At 43.4% G+C, this 26,507-nt stretch overlaps 1 protein-coding gene across 1 annotated transcript in view; it reads left to right on the top strand.

Moving 5' to 3' along the window:
• Nucleotides 1–2,403: 2,403 nt before the first annotated feature.
• Nucleotides 2,404–26,507, top strand: part of LOC137340423 (heparan sulfate glucosamine 3-O-sulfotransferase 6-like) — a 178,856-nt gene continuing 154,752 nt past the window's right edge. Inside the window, exon 1 of the mRNA XM_068002847.1 lies at nt 2,404–3,205. Within this exon, the coding sequence (XP_067858948.1) occupies nt 2,697–3,205 (509 nt within the window). The 5' untranslated portion in view covers nt 2,404–2,696. The remainder of the gene's footprint in view (nt 3,206–26,507) is intronic.

A 26,507-nucleotide genomic window follows, 5' to 3' on the forward strand; every position in this document is an offset into this window, starting at 1 on the left:
TGTCTGAGTTGACAGTTTGTTCCAATTAAATAGGTTAGGGAGGACCAGGAGTCACAGCTTTAAGTTGTACAAGACTAGACCTAGGTTAGATGTCAGGAGGTGTTTTTGTTTGCCCCAGACAACAGTGGACCTCTGGAACAGGCTGCTGGCTCATGTGGTGGACATTCATTGAATTCCTTCAAGCAAGACCTGGATCTGTTTCTGGCTGGGGCGGAGATCACCTCTTACAAAAGATAGGAGTACAAGGGGGCAGGAGTTATGCTGCAGCTATACAAAACCCTGGTTAGACCGCACCTGGAGTACTGTGAGCAGTTCTGGGCACCGCACCTTCGGAAGGACATATTGGCCTTGGAGGGAGTGCAGCGTAGGTTTACTAGAATGATATCCGGACTTCAAGGGTTAAGTTACGAGGAGAGATTACACAAATTGGGGTTGTATTCTCTAGAGTTTAGAAGGTTAAGGGTGATCTGATCGAAGTTTATAAGATATTAAGGGGAACAGATAGGGTGGATAGAGAGAAACTATTTCCGCTGGTTGGGGATTTTGGGAATAGGGGGCACAGTCTAAAAATTAGAGCCAGACCTTTCAGGAGCGAGATTAGAAAACATTTCTACACACAAAGGGTTGTAGAAGTTTGGAACTCTCTTCCGCAAACGGCAATTTATACTAGCTCAATTGCTAAATTTAAATCTGAGATAGATAGCTTTTTGGCAACCAAAGGTATTAAGGGATATGGGCCAAAGGCAGGTATATGGAGTTAGATCACAGATCAGCCATGATCTTATCAAATGGTGGAGCAGGCATGAGGGGGATAATGGCCTACTCCTGCTCCTATGTTCCTATGTTCCTAGCTGCATAGAATTATCAGGGCCATAGTGATCTCCTGGACTAGATTCGATCGCATAGTGGGGGTCGGAGATGAATTTTCCAGAACTTTTCCCCCCAAATTGGCTTTTTAGCTTTTTTTCGCCTCTCCCAGGAGAGCATGTGGTTTTGGGTGAGGTGGAGTATTGTAAGACTAGATGGACCAAAGGGTCTTTTCCTGTCTGTCATTGTTCGTATTGCACACTGTGATTGCCTTGGCAACGGGCAGTTGGAAAGACTATCTGTAATCACCAGGTATTGTTCTGTGATTTATAAATGCGAAGGGTTCGAGGATTTCATTTCCACAACATTCACCTGAGGAAGGAGGAAGCCTCCGAAAGCTTGTGAATTTCAAATAAAATTGTTGGACAATAACTTGGTGTTGTAAAATTGTTTACAATTGTTCGTATGTTCATTTACAGTGCTCAGGCCTCACTTGGAATCTGTGCTTAGATCTGGCACACCGTTAAAAAGATTTTTAAACATTGGAAAGGGTGCAGAGAAGATCATCAAGGCCAATCCGAAGTGTAAGGGGGTTGAGTTTATGAGGAAAAGATTAATGAAGCTCAGGCTTACAGTTGAAAGTGTTTAAGGGGAATTCTCATTGCTGCATATAAAATATTAAATGGTATTGATCAATGAGGTAAATCTGGAATATGACTTAAAAGCCAGGAAAGTAGTGAAAAGTCAATTTAAAACAAAATAGAAAGAATTTTACTCAGAGTGATAAATGTTTGGAATAGTTTACTTAGTAGAGGCAAAATCATTGGAGTTCTACGCACGCCATAGCGGGAGAGTGAGACAAATGAGCCAAATAGGCTTTTCTCATACTTGGCTTTTCTTATATTCTTAAGATTTTGTAGTCCGTTAAGGCAAGAGTCAGTTGTTCACATCTGTTTCACAGTGTGCAGGAAGCAGTATAACTCCAGTCCCAGGGTACAGCAGGACATTGGATGATATCAGGCGTCCCAGAACCAATTTACAGGCTGTTTCTCCTCGTGGGAGTGCAGTTGTTTCATTCCAAAATGGAATACACCTACTTTCTCTGTGGTTTCAAACAGATTTCCAACCTACTTTACATTATGTGCACATGAATGACCAGGCAAGGATGCCTTGGTAATTTCTAGGACACCTAACTGGCTTTGGTATCAGTAAAAAAAATACTGCAACAGAGTTGAATAACTCCCATCCGACCACTGCAGGTTCAAACCGCTATCAGTTTCACAGCAGTCATGCAGTATAACTGCAGCTTAGAGTCCATGAAATTTGGAGGTGCTGAAAGAGAAGCAGTAAGAAACTACTATTTACAATATATAAATAAATGCAAATATATTGTGTTATTTATTCAGCATGCGACTGCTGGTTGTGCAATTGCCATTGTCCATATGTTGTGCTGAGGGTATCTCTCTGGTTAAGCAGGTGCCACAGTGCTTTTGGAGGGATTTGAATATATTTGGAGGCTATTTAAATATCGCCCAATGGCCAGGCTGAGGGGGAGGATCCATCCACAGTGAAGTTAGAGCGAGTTAAAATGATCATGATGTTGGAATCAGGCAGGTTGTAAACTGAGAGGCAAAAATAAGCAGCCTGGAGAAGGCAGATATGGGGGGCGTCAGATCAAAACCTCTCCACATCCCCTCAGAAATATAAATGAGGGGTGGGGAAAAAAAGAGCTGATGACTTGGACAGATTGGAGGGTCCCAATCGCTTGCAAGGTCCAAGCACTGTTGCATGGACAAGACTGAAACCAAGTTTTTGAAGGCAATTTTTTTCTTATTAAAAAAGCATGTTTCCAAAGTTTGCCCCCGTTTTTCTGAGCAGGAAGCCGACTCATGGGATGTTGTAGCTGGAGTGCCTGCTTTCACCTCGGCTTTTGGAAGGCTCAGTCGAAGGCGCCGCTCTTCCTGACCATGATCATAGTCTTCACCTATTTTGTCTACTGTCTGACGGGCTACTGCGAGACGATGCCGAGCCCCATCCCCGGCTCCCCCGAGCGCCGCGACACCCGAGGCGGCAGCCGCAACCCGCCGACCCCGGCCGACAAGCCCAAGTTGGACGATCATTCGGGGCGATACCAAAGAGCGGAGGTGGAGGAGCCGGCTCGGACTTTGTACCCGACTTCAGAAGATGAGGCGGCGGCCGGCGGAGGAGGGGGCTGGAATATTTCTGTCTTTAACAATTTTGGGAGTAAAAAGTTTCCCCAAGCCGTCATAATTGGGGTGAAGAAGGGGGGCACCCGGGCTCTGCTGGAGTTTTTGCGGATTCATCCGGATGTCAGAGCCGTGGGGGCTGAGCCGCATTTCTTCGATAGAAACTACGAGCGGGGACTAGACTGGTACAGGTACTGAACCTCAGCACAGCATCCCGGCAGGGCACAGGGCAAAGCACTGCCGATTGCACCAGCTTTTTTACATAGTGGGCTCCCCCCATTAATTCGAGTGAAAAGGAACAGTAAAGATACAAAACTTTTAAATTTTGTACATATACATAAAACTTAGCAGTTCAACCCTGCATTGATTTAAACAGGAACCTGACATCTATGAAATTAATCGACTACAGCCTCCTAATAGTTATGAAATATAAAATATTTATTTTGCCAAGCAGTATTATTGCTGAGTGGTTCTCCCTCTGAGACAGCCTTATTAATATAGATGCGAATCCTTTCTATGTTAAATATAATCCTTTATTGTTTTACCTACATTTATTTATATACATATATCCGTGAGAAAGGAGATGCTGCTTTTTCAGATCATTTTTTATATTCAATTTATCTGAAAAACAATATCTCCTTATTACAGACTGTGAAACATTGTTTCATTGCCAAGATACTAATTCAGACAGGATAAACTTGGGAGGGAGGAGGAGGGGGGTGCTGGGCGGGAGGCTTTACATTTGTTTTAAACACACGATTGTTGGAAATTGTGAAATCTAATTAGGTGAATATTAATTCAAGACATTCTGCTTTGGCACAAATGTGACATTTTATCTTTTAATAATTTTTTTTATATATGATTGTTTTAAAAAAAACATGCAATGAAGCTTAGCACTTCAAACCTGCATTGATTTAAACAGGAACCAGACATCTATGAAATTAATCTACTACAGCCTCCTAATAATTATGAAATATAAAATATTTATTTTGTCAAGCAGTAGTATTGCTGAGTGATCCTTATTCTGAGACAGCCTTATTAATATGGATACAAACCCTTTCTATGTTAAATGGAATTCTTTACTGCTTTACCCACTTAAAAAATAAGACTAGACAAGTCTAATCATTGACATTCTGAGTGGCACATACACACATTAGTAATTGGACCCATCACTGTAACTAAAAATAAAATCATTATCTTTCAGGAATGTACAGGGTCAGGACTGCACAACATTACATTTTAACCTCAAAATAAGAATTAATTACTCTCATACTCTGACCTATCCATAAGGTTTGGCAGGGAGAATGTCTTAATTCTAATGGTTATACCCTGATTGAAGAGGACTGATACAGTTACAGGGCTAGATATAATATTTCTATTAAAAGTTGCATTTAAATTGTACACAATCTAATATGTTAATGGAAGGCAGCTGCCCTTGAATATTTGTTTCAACTAATGAAAATGTGCAAAAGGTTTTAATTTAAGAGTGATAACTTTGGAAAATCCATGTTAAGGAACATCCTCTTTAGCCAATTCCTGTCAAAACAGTTCAGAATTCATGCAACTTATAATTAGGGTGCACAGCACACATGATGGGTAAAATAATGATTATTTGGGGTTTGAGAATGGATCTATCCAGAAAGTCATTATACTGCCATTTAAATAAGAAAAAAAAATCTCTTTTGAGATGCAATATATGAATAAGGCAGTAGGGATACCCAGAGCTCCACCATTGAGATCCCGTGGAATATAACTCTGAGGGAATGGAAAATGTGTCAGAGCACTGAGAGCAGCAGCAAAATGGTACTCGATTCTTATATTATTCATACTCACAGCAGTAGCTAAGAATGCTACTGGAGTTTTGACTGATCCCATTTTGGTTTTACAGTTGACTCTATACAATGCTATCTTTGTGGCCATGCAAAATTCTGTTCCAGTGTCTCAGTGTTGGACAGGATGTTTTGGAATTAGTTCTGTATTGATGAAAGTACCATAGCAAGCTTTGTCATATTAGAGGTGGTGGTATTTTAGTTTAGAGGGTGTTACAGTAAAGGTCTGCTGTAACGTGCAGTGATTTGAGTGTTTAAGAGTGACTAGATTACATAAGAGAGCATTTTCAAGTTCTCAGGCTACAAATGTCATCGCCTAGTCTGTAATGGGAAGGGTTGGTCAGAGCAATACGAATATATGTGGTTTATGTAGAAAATAATGTTATACTTCGGAAGGACTGCAAGGTAGTAATCTCTTTGAGAAGTTCAGTTGGAGTCATGAACTGTGAGAGAAAAGCTTAAGTGTTTTGTAACCACCATCTCAGCTCAGGTTACAATCTTGAAGTCATTCTCCTGTATCCATTTGTTTTTATAGTAGTGTTTTCATGGGCCATTATTTTGCAGCCTAAATTAATTTTGATTTTGAAATGCTTGCCCCATATTCAAAGATTTAAAAAATATAAACTGAAACAAAGATGACTTTTGTGTGATATTCTGAGGCTACTAATCATTCAGATATGCTTTCCAATAAAATCCATTTATTTTTGGAAAATACAGAAACACCTTCTCATTACACACTGTCAAACTGTCAGAACTGCAGTCTCAAAATGACAGAGAAAATTCATTACCCAAAGGGTTAATACAAGCCTAGGAGAATCGGTGGTCATGTCTAATCACTGGCATTTTGATTTAAAAGGCAAAGTATGGGTATTCCTCTTTACTGCCTAACCTTTTAATGTCCATATAAAATGATTACTGTTGAGTTCCTGAGATACCAATCACTTAGCAAATGAGTTCTGACCAGTGACATTCCTATTTAATTACCACAATACAGTCATAAATCTCCCATCCTTCCTAATAATTACAAAATTGCGACTTTCATGGAATTTAAAAATTCAATGTTAGAAGGAGTGATTGAAAAATGTGCATAATATAGGTCTACGTCTATCTTTCTGTTAATAAATATATATCTCCATCCACACACACGGGGTTTTCATTGTATTTTGAAGGATCTATGTCATCTTGTAATAGGATTTTGCAGGTTTGTAAAAGATAGGGATAGACTATCCGTAAGGCCCCTGAGGTAAAAGTTTGTACTGCAGAAGGGGTAAAGTCCAAAACAAAATGATTTGATCTGCTTTCCTCCTCCTGATTGTCACTGCAATAAGTTTTCTTTCAGATTTGTAATGGAAAAGCAATCTTTCACATTCACGTGATGAAATAGAGAGGTTATTGTGCAGGGGGAGATTTGAGAAAAGTAATAGGAAGAGATGTTGAGAAAAGCAGACAACTGGGCTGCTTTCCCTGCAATTTGGAGTTAATGTTTTAAGAACTTGACCATCAAGTGACTGGCGATTTGTACCAGAGTCGGCAGATAAATTCTCTTGTTGCTGATTTCTAACAAAAGCTCTTGTGTTATTTTTCAAAACTTGCCTGTTAAAATGAATGGTGAGGATGGTGTATTAATATGAAAACTATGCTATTGGAAACTTATTCGGGGCACGCCTGTAGGGGGGGAAATCCTTCTCCATTTCAAGAAAACGCAGCTTGGTAATGTAAAAAACCTCTGCCATCACATCATTCAATCAGTTCTAGCAAACTCCCTTGATCTGTTTCGATAGAATTTTCACTTTACTTAGAATGAGACTTGTCGAATTTTCAGAGTCTTTTGTTAGCGAGATGTTTAAAAGGTGTTTTAAGTGACTCTTTTTTTGTCATTCACCATTTGCATCCAGATGCAATTCTGCAGACAGATAAATCTTGCCTGGGAAGACTGAAGAGTTGTGAGGTGAACTTTTGAGATGATTGATTTTGTTATCCTTACAAATTCAACACTCAGGCACTGACACAAATGCGCCTTAACAGCTTTGCCACTATAACATTCATAAAAATGACTTTTAAGGTGTTTGAAATGTCAATACATTCTTACAGGAATTCTAATTATTGACATTCAATATCGATATAGTTTAACACAAACTGCTCTTGTGTTAGTAAATGTATATTTTCAGCATGCAATTTGCAATGTGACCTCTGACACTGAGTTGGTAAGGGTTAGATATTGACACTGCAATCAAATAGATAATGTTTGCTGAAAGGCCTTTCCTTCAATCATACAGTGCTGTCTTCAGGACTCCCTTGCATGTTTAGAAGTGCAGAGCATTAACAACCTACTTTCTTATTCAGCGAGTCTGATAGGCATTCTGCAATCAGTCAGTCCATCAAATGTAAACTTTTATATAAATTCATTCATTTGAATTTAGTTGAAAACACTAGTCTCTTTCACAAATTATACTTAATACAAAATAGGAGAAAGGCTCCCCCATGTTATAAGCTGGTGAGATCAGAGCACTGTTGGTGGGAAGCATCAATGAGAAGCACCAAGTGGGGGGCCAGGTGCTTAAATCCTTATGTAGAGGGGATGAAGAAAAATTGAGATATCACCATGCTGCTTCTGAGTAGCCCCTAGTGGTCAGTTACAGAGCAGCGTTGGAAGAGGCCTGGAATAAGATTGTCTGGCTATTCTCCCAGTAAGAAAAATGATCCCTTTTAAACTGCACATTAGGAGAGCTGCTAAAGAAGCAACTAAGTGCCAAGGTTGGTATTCAGGACGGATTAGATCATATGAGCCAAAGATTCAGATGAAGAAAGTCCTATTTTCTAAACTTAATGAGTGTTGATCTTTCCTGAGCTAGTTAATCTGAGCTGAGGGGATGTTTGGACCACTGCCTTCGCTTTAGCATCATGAAGCAGGCAAGAGAAAAAAAGGAGCCTGGGTTACTGCTCCTGAATGTTACACAGTGACCCCTGCTGGAAAGTGCACGTGTAGTTACATGGCGTGAACGCAGGGTTAAGTGCAGCGATGATGATTGCCAGGGTCAGCTTGCCAGCAGTTGCTATCTAGGCTCACGCATGAAGAATTGCTGTTTGATGGAGAGACAAGGAGGGCTGCCTGATCTGTGGAGCATAACACCGGCATGATTCACCACCTTCGGAGGAGGGAGGAAAAGAAAGTGAAAACTGGCCATAGGTGTGTGCAGACCCAATACTCTTAATTGTTACGACTTGACATAATGATTCGACGTGTGGTTGCAGGGCTATGGGGAAAGAGCAGGGGAGTGGGACTAATTGGGTAGCTCTTTCAAAGAGTTGGCACAGGCACGATGGGCTGAATGGCCTCCCTCTGTGCTGTATGATTCTATGAATTTTTTTTTTAAAAAGTACTATTTGGAGTGAGCAGTGTGCTAAATGTTAGTAGGACAATCCCAACTGTTGGTGTTCTGGTGCAATAAGAATGCCACATGGGATGGGTATGTTGTGGTTCTGGATTGGCATGGCCTCGTCCACACAGGAAGGGTGAAAGAGTTAGCTCCAAGTTCTTGTAAAATGGCTGGATCGTCTGCTTACCAAAACCCCTGGACCCCAGAGGTACAATGACAACTAGAGCTGAGCCAAGTACTTACTCACAGTGTCAAATTTGATTCTGTGATTTTAATGATTTCCGATTCATCTGTGAGTTGAGGGTTATTTCCAGTCAGACTGGATCTATGAACTGAAGCTGCTTTGCTCATCGTGATGTTGGCAAGTTCAAGATACAAGTTTTAAGCAAATACTTGGTATCGATCACATGGCTGGTTGATGGGATTTACAAGATTTCTCGCTTTAATGAGTTGGGCTTTATTCAATTGAGGTAGAGAGAAATCTGTAATTTTTTGTAGAGCTTTGTATTAAAAGTAAAAGTAGCAATAGACAATCTGATATAGTCTACTGATAACTCAAACTTGCTTTTTGTGCTGATAAAAATGAAATTGTCTAATAATTTAAATTGAGCAATGTAATTATCACAAAGTGGGAATTTAATGCTTAAAATAAAAACAGATAATTTAACATTGCTTAATTGAAATTAAGAGCAGTAGCTCATATCTCCATTGTCCCCTTTAAATAAAAATGACTAAGTGGAAGACGCAGCAGAAACAAGAGCCTTATGTTGAAATGTAAAAATGACATGGAATTACACCGTTAATGTTTGTCACATTGTAGGAGTCTTGCAAAAGAAGATCCATTTTTTTGTTGAAATACAGTATTGAGAAACCAATATTATAATTTATGAGGCAATTTCTCTTATTACAGAGCTTACTTCAAGGCTGCTTATTGATTTAAATGGTTGCGTTATTGATAGATTGATGGGACTAATGATATCCATGTAGTTATTTCTCCTGGTTTCCAAAATAGATTGAGTGAAATGCTCTGCTGGCTCTGAAGCAGAGAGCTTAAAGTCAGGGCTGATGAAATGGATGGAGTGTGTGGACGTGCACTCTCACTTGTTAACATCGTCACTCATTACTATTACCTGTCAATAGGCCGTTAAGCAGGAGTTCCTAAACCATTGGGTTATTCAGTCGCCTGCCAATAACTATTGGGCTTTTTGACATAAGTAACTCAGCAAGGGTGACAAAGTAAAATCTCTTGGGGGGCTTGTAACTCTGGAGAATAAGCTCCCAATTGGGGGGGAGGGAGATGAAGCACCGACTGCAACTGTTCGGGTCCGGAGGAGAAGTTTTCCACGGTCGAGGGACCGGAGGAGCAATTTTCCGCGGCCGAGGGACCGGAGGAGCCGGGATCCGCGGCCGAGGGACCGGAGGAGCCGGGATCCGCGGCCGAGGGACCGGAGGAGCCGGGATCCGCGGCCGAGGGACCGGAGGAGCCGGGATCCGCGGCCGAGGGACCGGAGGAGCAGAGTGCTTAAGACACAAAAGTGAAATTGCTTTTTTTAACATCCAAAGGTGATTCAGGGATTCTTGACATTTCCTCCAATTTCACAGAGATGGAAATTAGTTTGGAGCAGGATAAAGATGTCTGAGGAAGAGGCACAAGTGCAGCTTGCAGTGCTGGAACTTGTGTTAAGTTCCAGAGCTTGGCCCTGCTTGTCAGGTGGAGAGCAGAAGGCAGGTTTCTTATCACAGGAAGGTGACTCACTCTAGGCCTCTCTCTTGCACTTCCTAGTGGTTGCATAAGAGCTGCATTCATAAGACCTTAGACTGTGTCTCATCCAAGGAATGGTGAGTGTCTCATGACACCTAAAGATGGAGGGAGAGAATAAGGGAACTTAAAAATGTGGGGAGAGGAAGAAAAAACAAATGCAAAAAAAACCTTATTTTATGTTTGTACTTTTTCTTTAAAAGAAAGTTCCCTGTTTTTTTTTAGCTTTTTCTGTTTGGAGATTAAATCCTCCCTTCCAATAATTGTCAATACAACTACAAATGGGAAATCTATTTTTTTTTTGCTAAAGTTATTACTGTGAATAATTTCACCCCATTTGTGTCTGTCTATCCTGTATACCATTCCTCCAGGGACCTGCTTCTAGACCTCTGTCAGTGCTACTTTTAACAGGCTGCCACAAGGTGTATGAGATTTGTGTGGATTGACTCACCTTCTGCTCCTCCCTTCCTCCTGGGTCAAGCGGAACTCCACCTATGGGGATATGTGATTGGGAGGACGCCACTGTATGGTGCACCGCGCCCTGCATTATCAGACTGCTTTACCATGTCGTAGACAGAATTCAACTCGACAAAAATATCAGCAAAATAGTCCGCACATTTTTCTTTTCAATAGAAATACACACAAAGCTCATCATTTTTTGCCAAATGGGGTGTAATTTTCAAAAGGTAGACTTCATTCTTGGGCTCTTCGTTCATTTAAGAATTGAGGTACAGTTTTATAAATTCGCATGGAACCCCTGCCTATTGAATTTTAATTTGTTATTTTTGACCTTTTTTTCCCCTCCTTTTCCTCGTACATACGTTTCCAAGGTGCCAGCCTCCTTCAAGCTGCCATTCTTCACGTGAGCTTAGATGGTGAACATCAGCTGGCTATTTGATCATGGAATTCATCACAACGGCACTTTTGAGCAGGAGACACCGAATAGCGTTCAGGTGCAGGAATCCTGAATGAATCTGTTTTCCCTCTACCTCTTTGCTAGCCCAGGGTGCTGAGGCCAAATGTAGCATTACTCTGGCTGAGAGCTAACTCAGCACAGATCAGGGATTGAATGCTGTGACTTTCCAGCGTGTATGGTGCAGTTCCACACTAGGCAGCTTGCTCTGTTTAATTTTTACGCTCCTATTTATAAAATGCACAGTTTAAAAAAATATATAATCACATTCAGTCTTTCTGTAAGAACGGATCTGCAGTCAGAGTGGGCAGATCCATAAGACTGGGCTGTTTTAGTCCTGCTGCAGCTCTTAATGGTTTATTTTTGTTTTCAAACAGTTACATGGCCCCAATTGATGCTCGCTTTTTAAATAATGTTCTTTATGATGACGCAAAGGGCAATTCCCATTCAGGCGGCAGGCTTATTTCAGAAAGCCATCCTGTGAATTACGTCACGTATCTGGGCATCTTTTCTAAATATTGTGTGCTTCTTGACATTTTCCTTGCTGCGGCAGAACATTGTCACGCTGCACACATCACTAACATGTTTAGAAGACATGTGTTGAGCACATGTGCTTAACCAAAATGTAAAAAAAAAGATAAGTCCAATGAATTTGGAGGGAATGGGAACTTTCATCCTATTTGTCTGCACGGGGTAAAAATTCAAATCCCATAGTGGGAGGGTGGGGTGGGGGAGTGGTCTAACCCATAATTATTATCATTGGGACCTGTGTTTAAATGAAGCCCAGATTGGTAGGATACAAATCTTCCTTATTTGCTGGCTGTAGTCTTAAACGGCTTTGGTTGATCTCCAGCCAATTCCAACTAGGACGTAATCCTCAGCAAACCCCCCCCCCCACTATAATTTGGTGCAGGCACAGTCACTAGAAGCCACAAGGGTGACTGATGTAGAAATGTCTTATTGGTTGGATGGATTAGGGTGCATTTTTGGGACAAGATAGAGGGAACTCCACTCTACACCTAACTGATGCTATACCTGATTTTTTTTTTTATTCGTTCATAGGATGTGGGCATCGCTGGCGAGGCCGGCATTTATTGCCCATCCCTAATTGCCCTTGAGAAGGTGGTGGTGAGCCGCCTTCTTGAACCACTGCAGTCCGTGTGGTGAAGGTTCTCCCACAGTGCTGTTAGGAAGGGAGTTCCAGGATTTTAACCCAGCGACGATGAAGGAACGGCGATATATTTCCAAGTCGGGATGGTGTGTGACTTGGAGGGGAACATGCAGGTGGTGTTGTTCCCATGTTGGTGTCTCAAGTCCCAGCATTGACCTCCCTTGCGTTGGTGAGCACAATATCAGTGCTCACAAGAAGTGAAGGATGTGCTGCTTTATAACAAAGTAGATGTGTTGTGGCACTGGTTACTGTGGTTTGTGGGAGTAGGTCATTTGCTTTGCAAGGATTTGCGAGGGGTGTGGGAGTAATTAAATGGATTGGGGAAGTGAGGAGTTGTGGGGGTCATGAGTATTGGGAAGAAAAGTATTGAGGATTTGTGGATGATTGCTAGTCATTGGGGGAAGGGAGAGGTAGTGAGTGGATAAGGAGCGTAGGGAGTAATGGGTTAATGAGTATTTGGGGGAATTGGAGTAGTGAGGAGTTGGCTTTGTGGAATTTGATACTATAACGCTGGGTTGGAGGCTGGAGGAAAAAAGTGGCAAATGGGAGTTAGGGGGGAGAAAAAGATGGTGAGGAAAAGAAAATGGACAGTGAGAGAAAGGTCTTCAAAAAAATGTTTTGGGGAACCTTTATTTTAAAAAAATGTGGAGAACAAAAGCCTGTGGGAGAAAATATGTTTTTAAAACAGAGAGTCTGAAAGAAGGAAAAATAAAGCATTAGAAAAGCAGAAACCGGGAGCGGAAAAGAAAGACAGCATGGAATGGGGATTGAAAAAAGAGAGGGGAAGGGATAGGTAACAGAGCTAGAACTGAACTGGAAAAAAGAATGGACACATTTTTTAAAAAACAGAGCAGGAGTTGGGGCTTTGTGGGGAGGGAGGGGGGAGAGAAAGTGCGCAGCATGCAACAGGGCAGAATTATTTATTAATGTTTTGGCCAGTGGGCCAGGTGCCCTCACTGAATTAATTCATTCATTATTTCCACATCAGCTCACACACTGGCTGAGGAGAACCATGCAGCCAGCAGATATATTAAATCGGCAAGACTTGATAAATCAATTGATTCCCGCTGGCAGAACCATTTATTTATTTAATTTTATGCACGGCTTGGTCGATTGGGCTCAATTGATTAATTATTTTCACGTGGTTGGGATCTCATTTAATTCTATATTTACAGAGTAAAAGGTTCTCGGAAGGGGGAAATCATGCAACCAGCCCATAAATTAAACCTCTCAATGGTTGATGAATCAGTTAATATCTGCGGCACAACCATTTATTTGTTTAATACTTGTTGTGGGTGTCGGGAGAGCCTTATTTCTTTTCACATTGGGTATAACTTTCATCCATTGTTTGTACTTAAGGAGATCAATTGGATCAGGGGGAAAAAAACAGCAAACAATAAGAGGAGTTGTTTTGAAAAGTATCTGGTACTTCTGAAGTCTCTCTTTAGTGGGGGGGAAATGAAACAAATTTGGGAAGACCAGGTTGGGAGTGAATCACATGGAAGGGAATCATAAAATCCCAGCTCAGTATAAGGAATCGAATAATGCCACCTCGGTTGGAGACACAGGTAGGAGGACTCAGTTAGAGCTCAACGCAATAAATAGAAATGGAATAGTAATGGAAATGGTGTGACACGGAAAATGTTACAGGAAGTAAGTGTGACACTTGTAGGAAGACTTTCAGGCCTAGGTTTTCCAATCATACCCCATTCACTTTAATAGGTTATTGTCCGCATTACAATTGGAAAACTTAGGCCATAATGTATTATAGACATGAATACACACACCAAATAATGTAGAACTAAAGTACAATAAGGCTGCTTACGTAGTTTGCTGATAAATCTTAGCAAATCCTTTGTTAACTTTAACTTTTACATTGTCTGATGCTGTGGGAATTTCAATTTTCATTGTTGCCCGTACCTCAGCTCATCTGCTGCTGAAACTCATCTATGCCTTTGTTACTTCCAGACTGGACTAGTCCAATGGTCTCCTGGCTGACCTCCCGTCTTCCACCCTCCATAAACTTCAGTTCATCCAAAATTCTGCTGCTTGTATTCTAACTCACACCAAGTCCCGTTCACCCATCAACTCTGTGACCGACATTGGCTCCCGGTCCGGGAACACCTCAATATTAAAATTCTCATCCTTGTTTTCAAATCCCTCCATGGCCTCGCCCCTCCCTCTCTCTGTAACCTCCTCCAGCCCTACAACCCTCCGAGATCTCTGCGCTCCTCCAATTTTTGCCTCTTGCGCACCCCGATTTTAATCGCTCCACCATTGGCGGCCGTGCCTTCAGCTGCCTCGGCCCTAAGCTCTGGAATTCCATCCCTAAACCTCTCCGCCTCTTTACCTCTCTCTCCTCCTTTAAAACACTCCTTAAGACCTACCTCTTTGACCAAGCTTTTAGCCATCTGTCCTAATACCTCCTTATATGGCTTGATGTGAAATTTTGTTTGATAATCGCTCCTGTGAAATGCCTTCTTGGGATGTTTTACTACGTTAAAGGTGCTATATAAATGCAAGTTGTGTTGTTTTGCAGCCATTTTGACATTTATTTATTATTGGACCAGAATGTGTTGAGAATGCTCTGTTTCAACATGAATAAGCATACTCATTACAATCAATTACACTATCAAAACATTATTCTTTAAAAGTCTATCCATAAAAAGCTTTTACCCCCTCCCTCCAACATAATATCTTATGGTGATTCATTATTTCAAGAAGCCATGATAATTTGTGGTTGCTTTGCCTAATAAAACTGTTGGTGAATCCTTTTTACTTTCTGAAATCTTTAGTCTTCTGCGAGACACTCGGAGGAGTCCTTTCGAAATTTTTTGAATGACCTTTAAATCCTTAAAAATGTCAAAGTTTAGATTTTCTCTTTTAAAACCAGTCCTTACTTTGGAATTTTGAATCAATTTGAAATTGTCTGTTTTCAGTCTGCTTATATGTTTTCCCAGCTCTGCAGCCCTGTGGAATTCCACAGTGCTAAGAATTTATCTGAATGTTTCCTACATTACAACAGTGGCTACACTTCAAAGGTACTTCATTGACTGTAAAGTGCTTTGGGACGTCCTGAGGCTGTGAAAGACGCTGTATAAATGCAAGTTCTTTTTTTTATGATCTGGTTGATGCAAAAAACATATTGTCCGTGGCCCGGAGATGGGAAGAAAAGGGGACAGAGAAGCTGATTGACAAGTTGTAAAACTCACCAACCCAAGTGAAAATTAGTATTTGAACCTTAAAATGGTGGCTTGTGCTTGGTAGGCTTTCCAGGGCTGGACACTCTTAAATTGCATGTGGTATTTTGCTGAATCCAAAATTCAGTGACAAATTGAAATTGCTTTAACAAGAAATTGTATGTTTCCCAGATTCCATGTCCGACTCTGACATAGTTTCATGCCTCTTATGGTTCCAAAACCCCAATGAATGACACCATTAAAGGGCCAATCCTCCCGACCCTTTCCCTCAGGGAACGCCCAGTTCTCAATGGTCAGGAAAAAGGAGTGCGGACCCAATTCGTCAGGCCCCTGCCCCTTTTATTTTGCCCCAGGATTTGCGGGCTTTTTCTGGAGGGGGGCCCGGGGAGGGGGAGGAGGAGGAGGGTGGACCTTGGCTTGCGTCTGCAATTGGCACAGACCAGCGGGTGGATTGCAAATCATACAGGAGGGGGCATTCCTGGCCACTTATTTTATTTTCCATGCCCAACTCTGGCTGGTCATAAAAATATGGCACTCTGTCCTGCATCCGAACCCTCATTAAATCATAGAATGCTTACAGCACAGAAGGAAGCCTTTCGGCCCATCGAGCCCGTGCTGGATATGGGGGGGTGGGGGAGGTTCATGAGGTCCGGGAGGCAGGCCGAAGACTGCATGGCATGGTTAAACAAACCCCATCCTGGGATGTTAATATCCAATTGGGAGCTTCTGGCCACTGACCTCCACTGGCAGATAGAGGGTCCCGACCTCCAAGGCCTCGTTCCCTTGTCTCTTCCACTGGCGTTAGGCCCTGTCAGGGAGTGGGCCTACTACGGAGTGCCTCAGGGCCATGTAAGTGGCTCCAGAAATTAAATCCTGGCCAGACAATAGCAGAAATGGAAGGCAATATGGGGCAGCAAAACCATTAATCCATCTCTGCAGAGTCAGCGGTTTGCCTGCTACCGCCCTGGACTCTAGGAACAGTCTCACTGGGCTCTCCATACTTTATTGTGGTGATCACTGAAAACTGTGGTGGGGAATCCTGGGCTGTTCTGTAGTTTTGGACACAGCATCCGTTGTTTGACTACAAAAATTTTAAACCCCTTGAGTTTGTAGCAACGTTTATTTTAGTCAATTCGCTTTTAACTAGCCACAGTGGATCTTGTTATTATCTGGGCAGTTGCTGCATTTGTAGTTTTAAGGAAGGTTCAGGAAAATTTCTAAAATGTTTTGAGGTTATTTCTTACTGGGACCAGTGATTTAGAGATTGTGTAATATAAGGTAGTTACTGTAAAACTGATGTATGAGTTGCATCATTGGACATGCCTTTTTGTCCTTTAAATATAGGGTACGAAGTTGTAAAATGGCATAATTTTAAAAAAAATGAAATGGCAATTGTAAAAATAGGTTAGAAACTTGTCATCCTGACCATATAAGATTGTTCACTATGTCAGTTAGCTGAGTAGTTGAAAGATTGGGTTTTACACTATGAAAAAAGAATCAGGCAGGTGACCAGTGACTGGCTTAAAGTATCACTCGGTACAATAATAAGCTGCATGTTGCTGCCAATTGTGTGATCAGTTGAGATGGGCAGTCCATATTGTGTGTGTGTGTATATATATATACAATACATACCATTAATTATAGAATCATACAGCACAAAAGGAGGCCATTTGGCCCATCGTGCCTGTGCTGGTTCTTTGGAAAAGTGATCCAATTAGTCCTAATCCTTTGCTCTTTCCCCATAGCCCTGCAATTTTTTCCACTTCAAATATTTATCCAATTCCCTTTTGAAAGTTATTATTGAATCTGCTTCCACCGCCCTTTCAGGCAGTGCATTCCAGTTCATAACAACTTGCTGCGTAAAAAAATTTCTCCTCATCTCCCCGCTGGTTGTTTTGCTAATTATCTTAAATTGTGGAAGCATTAAATGCAACTCAGAGTACGTTTAGATACATGCAGTTCCCTTTCCTCCTCAAACGGCCCTTTGGCAGGCTGGCATCTATTGTTAATCTGCTTGGTGTCAAAACTGTGGCTAAGGGGAGAGTGGTGTCCACTCCTTGCATTGAGCGATATTGTTGTTTTGCTGTCTTTCAAACAGGCAGTCTCTTTTTGTCTCTATTTCTGTGTTTATTGTATAGACTGGGGGGACAGCACTGATTGATGGTGGGAAGCGGTAGCTGAGGATACTGATTAGATTGGATCACATTTTTTGAAACCTGGAATGCAACGCAGTGCCTGTCCTTGACAGCCAGGTGCAGTACAATAAGCGTGTGGGAGCGATAGCATTGGGGACGGTATGAGGCAAATCTATCACACCCTCACAGATTGTACATTTGCTGAATTGGGGAACAAAGGAAGATATAAATTGATTCTAATTTGAACTGCAAGCTACTAAAATAAAAATAAACCCCTCTTCAAATGAATCCTCAATAAATCATTCTCCGTAGACAGGGAGGAGAAAAACTTTCTTATGCTGTTGTTCGTAGATATTTAAAATTAAGATAATGGAGATTAAGCATGTGTCCATTACTAAGATTGACTCTATTACATCGAATATCTGATATGTAAATAGAGCTAGAGTGTACTAACCTAATTTGTAATTATATCCATTGTTACTGTTCCTGGAAATAAATTGTTTTAGTTGTTGACTTGTGTTAAATGGCTCAGATTATACATTTTACCATGTAACACGTCAAACTCCGCATATCTTCCTTCTGTATAATTGATTGCATTGCCTTCTTTCTTTGTTTTGTCCACCTTTTTTTGTATGTTTGTCTTTTCTGAGCTGAGGGCTATGAATTTTATTTCAAAAATATACCGTATTATTTACAAACAGATCCCATTTGGAAAACCAATTGCAGCTAAAATGAGATGTTGCACACCATAATTTTTATGCTGAATTTTTGAGCAGGCTCGAGGGGCCCTATGGCCTACTCCTGCTCCTATTTCTTGTGTTCTTATGCTCATGAGTGAACAGGATGTTACTGGTGTCAGCTGGCATGTTTCCAAAGCTTTTAGGATTTTTCACAAACTCTGCAAGAGTGTTTGAAAATTATTTTAAGGCTTCAAGCATCCCCTGACTTGATCTTGTTCTCCGAGTCACTCACTGTTCCCCAGTCAAGAGTCCTAGTGAGCAAGCTCCCTGTGCTCAGGCTTCTGTTAACGTCATTCTTTCACTGTTTGACGGGAGGTTTGCAAGAGCAGCTCAGGTGACTCTCACTAGCTTGACTGTAAATGACACTTTGACCCTTTAAAATGGTTTCCACTTGGGGAAGCACCCGACCTCTGCTCAGCAGCTCTTTTTGAATTGCGAACTGAGTTGTGGGAAGCTGTGAAACCTGCAATTTCAGACTGTAGCAGGCCTGCACATGTGCTATTTATCTCCCCTTCTAAAACTGCTGTTATAACACCCCTCCCTAAAAAAGAAACATCTTTTCTCCTCTCTCCAATTACAGCCCCATATCAACTTCCCTTTCCTTTCCAAGTATTACCATCCACTTGCACATCATCTCTCCCATATTTCTGTGTTCGAGTCCCACAGTTTGGCTTCTGCCCTGCCTACAGCTCTGAGACCACCATGGTCAAGGTCACTATTGACATCCTTTGTGACTGTGACCATGGTGAATTATCCCTTCTCTACTTCTCTGTGGCAACTACCCCGTCCTTCTTCTCTCCCTCTCTGCCATGGTCCACCTGCATGGGACTGGCTTTACCTGGTCTTAACCATCTATAAATTTTAAAAGGTTGATAGACATATTTTTGGCAGACAAGTCTATTGAAGGATATTGCAGGTAAACTGGGGTAAGAAGTGGATAGCCTTTGGTACTGGCCTGATGATGAAGGTGGTTGTTTCCAATCCCGTACAGTACTGTGTTCCTAAGGAAATTGGGACATGTGAGAAGGGTGGGGTGGGGTGGGGGTGGGGGGGAGTTTACAGATTTCTAATAATGCATCATGGATAACCATAATTTTGTTTGATTGTCTTAAGGAGTTGGGGAGAAATTTCCCATAGTTTTTCCTGACATTAGCCATAGACTTTCACCTCACCTAGGTGTTGCCATTAGTAGTGGTTGGGAGGGTGTTACTGTCTAGTGGACATTACTGGTATTTCCTACCTACGTGTCAGCCTTGGCTCATTTGTAGCACTCTCATCTGTGAGTCAGAAGGTCATGGGTCCAAGCCCCACTCCAGAGACTCGAGCACATGTTCTAGGCTGACAGTTCAGTGTATTACTGAGGGAATGCTACACTGTCGGAGGGGCTGTCTTTCGGATGAAACGTTAAACCGAGGCCCTCTCGTGGATGTGAACGATTTCATGGCACTATTATAGAGAAGGGCAGTGGAATTCTCCAGTTGTCCTGGCCAATATTTATCCCTCAACCAACATCACTGAAATAAACTAACACCACCTTCTCAGAGGCAATTAGGGATGGGTAATAAATGCTGGCCTTGCCAGCGATGCCCACATCCCATGAATGAATTAAAAACAAATTTGACCATTAATCTCATTGCTGTTTGTGGGACCTTTTCTGTGCAGAAATTGTCTGCTGCATTTCCTTAAAACAATGACTACACTTCAAAAGTACTTCATTGGCTGTGAAGCGGTTTGGAACATTCTGAGGTTGTGAAAGGCGCTATATAAATGCAAGTTCATTCTTTATTTCCCTTGTATGTCCATGCATTCGTGCCTGTCCCAATATTGCCAGCACTTATCCAGCAATGGCACTGTCAGTTACTCCAAAGTTCCATCCTGTGCCTATTACTCTCATTTTCATATCCCCACCCCCGTAACATCATCTGTAGGTATAGGGTCAGCAGTCAACTTCCACATGTATGCTAATAACACCCAGCGCCACCTCTCTGCCACCCTGGACTCTGAAAACATCTATGTTGTCAGATTGTTTGTCTGACATCAATTAAACATCAGGAAGACTGAAGCCATCTTATTTGATTCTTGCCAAAACCTCTGTACCTCCTGCCTGGCTACTCGATCAGAAGGTTCACAACTTCTAGTGCCCTGTTTGACCCTGAGCTGAGCCTCAAGCCATATTATAGCCATCACCAAGACTGCTTATTTCCACCTCTACACATTCTTTGCATTTGCCTCTACATTGCCAACATTGTTGCTGAAATCATTATCGACGCTGTTTTTCTCCTCCATGCTTGACCTCTCCAATGTCTTCTTTTCTGACTTTCTGATCTCCACCTTCCATCAACTCCAAAACTCTGCTTCCTGCAGCCTAGCTCTCACTAAACCCTGCTCGCCCAATGCCCCGATTCTCACCGACATCCATTGATTCTCTGTCGCTAACACACTGAATTCCAAATTCTCATCCTCATTTACAAATACCTGCATACCTTCACCTCTCCCAACCTCAGACCTCCTCCAGCTGTACATGGTCCTCTGACTCTGGCCTCCTGTGCATCCACCTCCCTTTGCTTCACTACTGTTGGCAGAGTTTTCAGCTGTCTCATCCCCGTCTTCCTTGAACCCATTCTACCTTGCTATTTCTCTTTCAGCCCTTAAACGTCTTTTTGATTATGTTTCAGTAATCCCACCTAACTCCTATTATTACATGGCGTCCATAACTCCCCACTGAGACAACTTGGGACATTTCACTGTATTAAAGGTGCTATATAAATGGCAGTTGTTGTTGCCAATGGTCCACTGTTTGCATTTGCTTTGCCATCGTTCTATCTGGGGTATTATTTTAATTATATTCCATATGGGAAACTCTCCTGTTGCATTCCGGGAAGACCCCCATTTAAATACTGAAGCCCTACTATAGCTCTTAACTGTAGTCTACATTAACATCAAATTGTAGTTTGTGGTGTAGACAGTGGTAAGGCACATTGAAGTGCCTTGGGACATTGTTGCACATTTCAAAGCAGCTGGGAACGATGCAAAACATTGGGGACCTAAGCAGGGAGGAGAAGGAGAAGATAAATTTGAGGGGAAGGGAATAACCCGTATGTGAGTACTGCAGAGTATAGAAAATCTTCGGTTAAGACAAGGCAAAGTGATGCAGCCTTCTGCGTTGCAGATCCACAATCATTTCCCAGCAGTTTGATTTAATCTCTGCCAATGTAAACTCTTCCAACACATGAGATCAGCTTAAAAGTCCCCTAATGCAGAAGATTTGTATACACAACAGTAGGGAGAGTCCAGGGTTGTTTACTTACACTGTGCGCAAACCATCCATTTATAAAATCTAATTTACATCTGGAAGGGAACATCCAGAATAGTGTTCAGGATATTTTTTGCCGAAAATGACATCAATTAATTGTTTTTTTTTAAATGCAAAGCCGCTTGGTATATTTACTTTTCATCATGGTAAATGATAAATTTCAAGTTCTGTTTTTGATTTGGGAAAAATTGTGAATTCACAGGATGCAGCTAGCCAACATTAAAAGCCCAACCAGGATATTCAGCAAATCAGTATGCTGACTTGGGCAATGCTGCATCAGCATCGCAGAATCTTTGAGGAGTCTTCTATGAGACTTGTGTTCTTTTAACTGACATAAAGAAGGTTAAACATGCTGACAAGTACAACCGTTAATCTGCAAAGCTATAAAATAATTTGTGTAAAGGCAGGGGACAATCTGGAGGTTATGATCCGTTTGAGGTGTCATGCTATTAAAATTCTAGCTGTTTCTGTTACAATTTTGAAATGTTATCCTTCATTGTAAAATAATCCACTGTAATCCTGTACATACCACAGAGTTCAAAGTAAATAAATGGAGCTGAAATCTTGCCTGGTTCTCAAGGGATTTAAATGTGGTAGCAATATGTATTTAGTTGAGTCACTTATTATCATTTTTATTTTGAAGGTAATGAAGAAAGAATTTGTAGGAAATCTGTTTTAACTTTATTAGTTCCTGTTGGGCACTTATGTGATTATTCCAATACTATTAGTTATATTACATTTACAATACAGCATCTGGACATTGGAAACATGAATGAAGTTCTTGTGTGATATTTACAGTATATTATACAGAACTGCTGAGTTACAATTGCAAACATATAGGGCGCTAAATTGGGCCGTGGAGAGCCCATTATTTCGGTGCTACACAGCCTCTCCAACATCCAAGATGGCGGCTTGGCTGCGCACGCATGTTTCCAGCGTGATGTGCGCCAGACGCCATCTTGGTGTAGAGTTAGCGCATGCGCGAACGCCGGAAGCATGTAAAGTAGGGAGAAAACGCGTGCAATCAGTGTGCCAAAATGGTGTTTAACGCTCAACTCAACGCCCAGTCTTAACCCCGACCACCTGAACGTGTCTTAGAGTGCCTGGAGGATCCCCCCCCCCACCCATCAGCATTATTTAAAGGGACCATGCAGGTGTTGCAGGTTAGTTCCTGGATTATTGCTTCTGGATACTGATGGAATAGGAAGTGTTTCTTGAAGCTCCCTATAGTACTGAGAGCTCCTAGAGTACATTTGAGAATGGTTTTTACAGGTACTGCCTTACGGTTCGGAAAGTTACAACTCTGATTGAACAACATTCCTGGCAAACATGGGTGGCCTGCTAGGGCTCCCGCTGGGCTTTGAGCACGACTGGGAGCATGCAGAGAGGCCACACAGAGCAGGTCAGGCTGCGAGGAGAGGGAGGAGGCGCAGGGCACTGAGCAGGAGGCCCTATCCAACGAGGGCCATCCGGGACCAATTCTCAGGATTACATCCGACGCCTGAGATTCACCATGGAAGCCGTGACTGAGATCTGTCAACTGGTGCGGCCACAACTGCAGCCTCAGAGCAGGGCAAGGACAGCATTGCCTGTGCCTGTGAAGGTCACAGTGGTGCTGAATTTCTACGGCTCAGGGTCATTTCAGGCCTCTGCTGGTGACATGTGCAATATCTCGCAGTATGCAGTGCAGTGCTGCATCAGGGAGGTCATTGTACCAGATGCGGAACAGGTTCATCACCTTCCCTCTTGACAGAGACAAGCAGAACGAGTGAGCACGGGGGTTCACTCGCATGGTGCAGGGTGCCATTGACTGCATGCACATTGCTCTGCGCGCCCCACATATCAACTCGGCCGTGTTCATCAACCGAAAGGGCTTGCACTCCCTCAACGTGCAGCTGGTGTGTGATCACACGCATGGAATCATGGAGGTCGATGCCCGCTACCCTGGGAGCAGTCACGATGCCTTCGTCATGCGGCAGTCCAACGTGCCAGCTATCTTTCACCCGACTCGGCAAGTCAAAGGCTGGCTACTGGGCGACAAGGACTATCCCCTCACTCCATGGCTCATGACTCTGGTCAGGAACCCACGCACACATGTACAGCAGGCCTATAATGAAAGCCATGCTGCCACACACAACATCGTGGAGCACACCATAGGCCTCCTCAAACAACCCTTCTGCTCCCTGGACCGGTCTGGAGGAGCCCTGCAGGACTCCCCTGAGCGGGTGGGCAGATTCGTGGTGGTCTGCTGCATGTTGCACAACCTCGTCATCATGAGGGACGAGCCTTTGCCACCAATGATCGGAGAAGACCCTGAGCCAGAGGTGGGGGAGGAGGAGGCTGAGGAAGAGGGGGAGGAGCCAGAAGAGGAAGTGAAGGAAGACGCAAGGGTACAACAGGGACCACACGCCTTGTCTGCATGGGCTCTGCGTGCTTGCCTGATCCGTGCCCGCTATTAATGTTGTCATATACATCCCCCAACTCACCAACAGTCATATACTCCCACCTTTCTGCTCCCACAAGACAATCAAATCGCCCTCCATCTGATTGCACATTGATGTCCCCCTCAGCTCATCGCACAAATAAAAACCACACCAAATGCAAATTCAAAGTCACATTTATCAATTAACAAATTAAATTATGGAAACAGAACAGAACTATTCACCCTTGTGCATTGCCTTAGTGCCTGTTGTTCGTGTGCCTTCAGCAATCCTAGTGCTCCTACAAGGTCGTTCCCCAGTGGTTGGAGATGGCTGGTGGGAGGCTGCTGGCTTTCAATGGAGGAGCGTGCAGATGGCCTTGGAGGACGACCTTGAGCAGCACTCTCCTGGGGCGGAGCCTCAGCAATCCTGGTGATCAGCTGGAGAACGGAGTGCTGTGAGGCCCTGGAAGTCCCGTTCCACAGTGGTCCCCAGAGCCATGATAGCAACCATCTGAGCTTCCATTGCAACCATCTGAGCTTCCGTTGCAGCCGTCTGAGCTTCCGTTGCAGCCGTCTGAGCTTCCGTTGCAGCCGTCTGAGCTTCCGTTGCAGCCGTCTGAGCTTCCGTTGCAGCCGTCTGAGCTTCCGTTGCAGCCGTCTGAGCTTCCGTTGCAGCCGTCTGAGCTTCCGTTGCAGCCGTCTGAGCTTCTATTGCAGCAGTCTGAACAGCAACCGTAGCTTGCAGACCTTTGACGTTGGTTTGTGCTGCAATGGAAGCCGGGACATCGGCCATCAGACGCTGCATCATGGTGGGTTCCACAGGTGCGCTGATGGAGGTGACCACCTGTTCCATGTTGGAAAGGATGGGCTCCAAGCTCTGCGCAAAGCCCTGTGTCAAGTAGGAGCTGGACTCCTCCAAGCCCCTTCTCATTGTGCGCGGGTTTCCTGGCAGGTTTTCCAGTGCCCCAACCATTTGTTGGTGTACGCCCACAGCCGTCTTCTGTAGCCTGGCCCATCGGAGTCTTCATCTGACTCCTCTGCAGCAGAACCAGTGAGTGACCTCACCCTCCGGCGAGCTGGCACCAGTGGTATCCATTCCCCCCGCCCCGGCTCCTGTGCACTTGTGCTCGGTGTCTCACCACATGCAGATTCCTCCTCTAACCTAACCTCTGAAGGACGCGCAGTGTCAGTCTCTGATCTGGTGGAAGCAAGTGCCAGATCGAGTGATGTTGTGGCTTCAGTGTCCTCCTCCCCCTCCTCCTCGGACGGTGCTGCCACGTGTTCTTGGGTATCTGCAATGACAAAGGGAAACAGGTTGAGTTGTGGAGTGGAGAGAGGAGCAAGTAAGAGGTGTGTGCTGACAGCATCTGCAGCACGTGAATCAGAAAAGATTACGGGAGGAGGAAAAGGAGAAGGAGCATTGGATATGCAGCGACTCCCTTCATTGGGACCTCCAGCGTGGCATGTTGTGATGGCTGCAGTGACGGCCCGCCCAATGATCCTGAGCACTGTCTCCTCTAGAGGGGTGAGGACATGTAAACGTCTCCGTCCAGCCTCAGGTCCCTCCTGCTGCCGGCTGTTATGCGTCACCTTCTTCAGCAAAACAGAGGACAGTGTATCAGTGAGTGTCCTGCAAGGTGTGTGGGTGATGTGCCTGTCATGGTCAAATAGCTGCCAGTGTGTGTGACCTGTGAATGGTGGTTGTGTGGCCTGCAAGTGTGGTGCTATGTGCGGGTGAGATGCCTCGTGCCAAGTGCAGCGTTGCGTATGGATGGGCTGTGTTTGTTGGTGGGTGGGTGACGGGGAGTGTGATGCATGGAGCATTGGTGGAGTTGGTTGGATGAGCCACTTGACACTTGCATTCACTCACCTTGACCACTCGTGTCAAATCATTGAACTTCTTTTGGCACTGCACCCATGTGCGTGGTGCCATGCTCCTGCCGTTCACTTCCTGCGCCACAGCCTGCAGAGCTGGAGTCTGGAGGGTCTCCTATCACCCTGCGGGTACATGTTGGCCCTCCTTTCGTCCACTCCTTCCACCAGGGACTCCAGTGCATCATCAGAGAAGCATGAAGTCCTGTCTCGCACCGGCCCTGCCATCCTTGAGGCCATCTTTCCCTCCTCCTAATGAATGGTGCACATCCCATTTATAATGTGCACCTGCACCTTTTAAGAGGTGCAGGCTGCTGATGACGTGCGCTGAGCACGCTCCATTTCTGAATTCCTCATTCTCTGTGCAGCTTCTTAACTGCACGGGTAGTGCTGGCTGCACAGAGAGATCGTGGTGAGTAGCAGGCAGCTCAAAATTCACATTCTGCCTGCGTAGGGGCCATTGGGCGCAGGGTAATAGCGCATCACACTACCCACGCCCGAAAATGGCCCTTATCAAATTTTTTCCCCCATGTTCTCTCACGATAGAAATTCATGCTCATCACCCTTTTTTTAAAAAAACAACAAAATTGTGATCTCATGGAATACTTGGAAATAACTTTCAGAAAGAACATTTTGGAACAATATTGTGCACCATTTTGTGCTTGAGTATTCTTCAATGCAAATGTGACTAAAATGAAGCATTTAAAAAAAGAAAAAGAAAGACTTGCATTTATATAGCGTCTTTCATGGCCTCAGGGTGTC

This window comes from Heptranchias perlo, chromosome 22, assembly GCF_035084215.1.
Source record: "Heptranchias perlo isolate sHepPer1 chromosome 22, sHepPer1.hap1, whole genome shotgun sequence".
In the NCBI taxonomy this organism is placed as follows: domain Eukaryota; kingdom Metazoa; phylum Chordata; class Chondrichthyes; order Hexanchiformes; family Hexanchidae; genus Heptranchias; species Heptranchias perlo.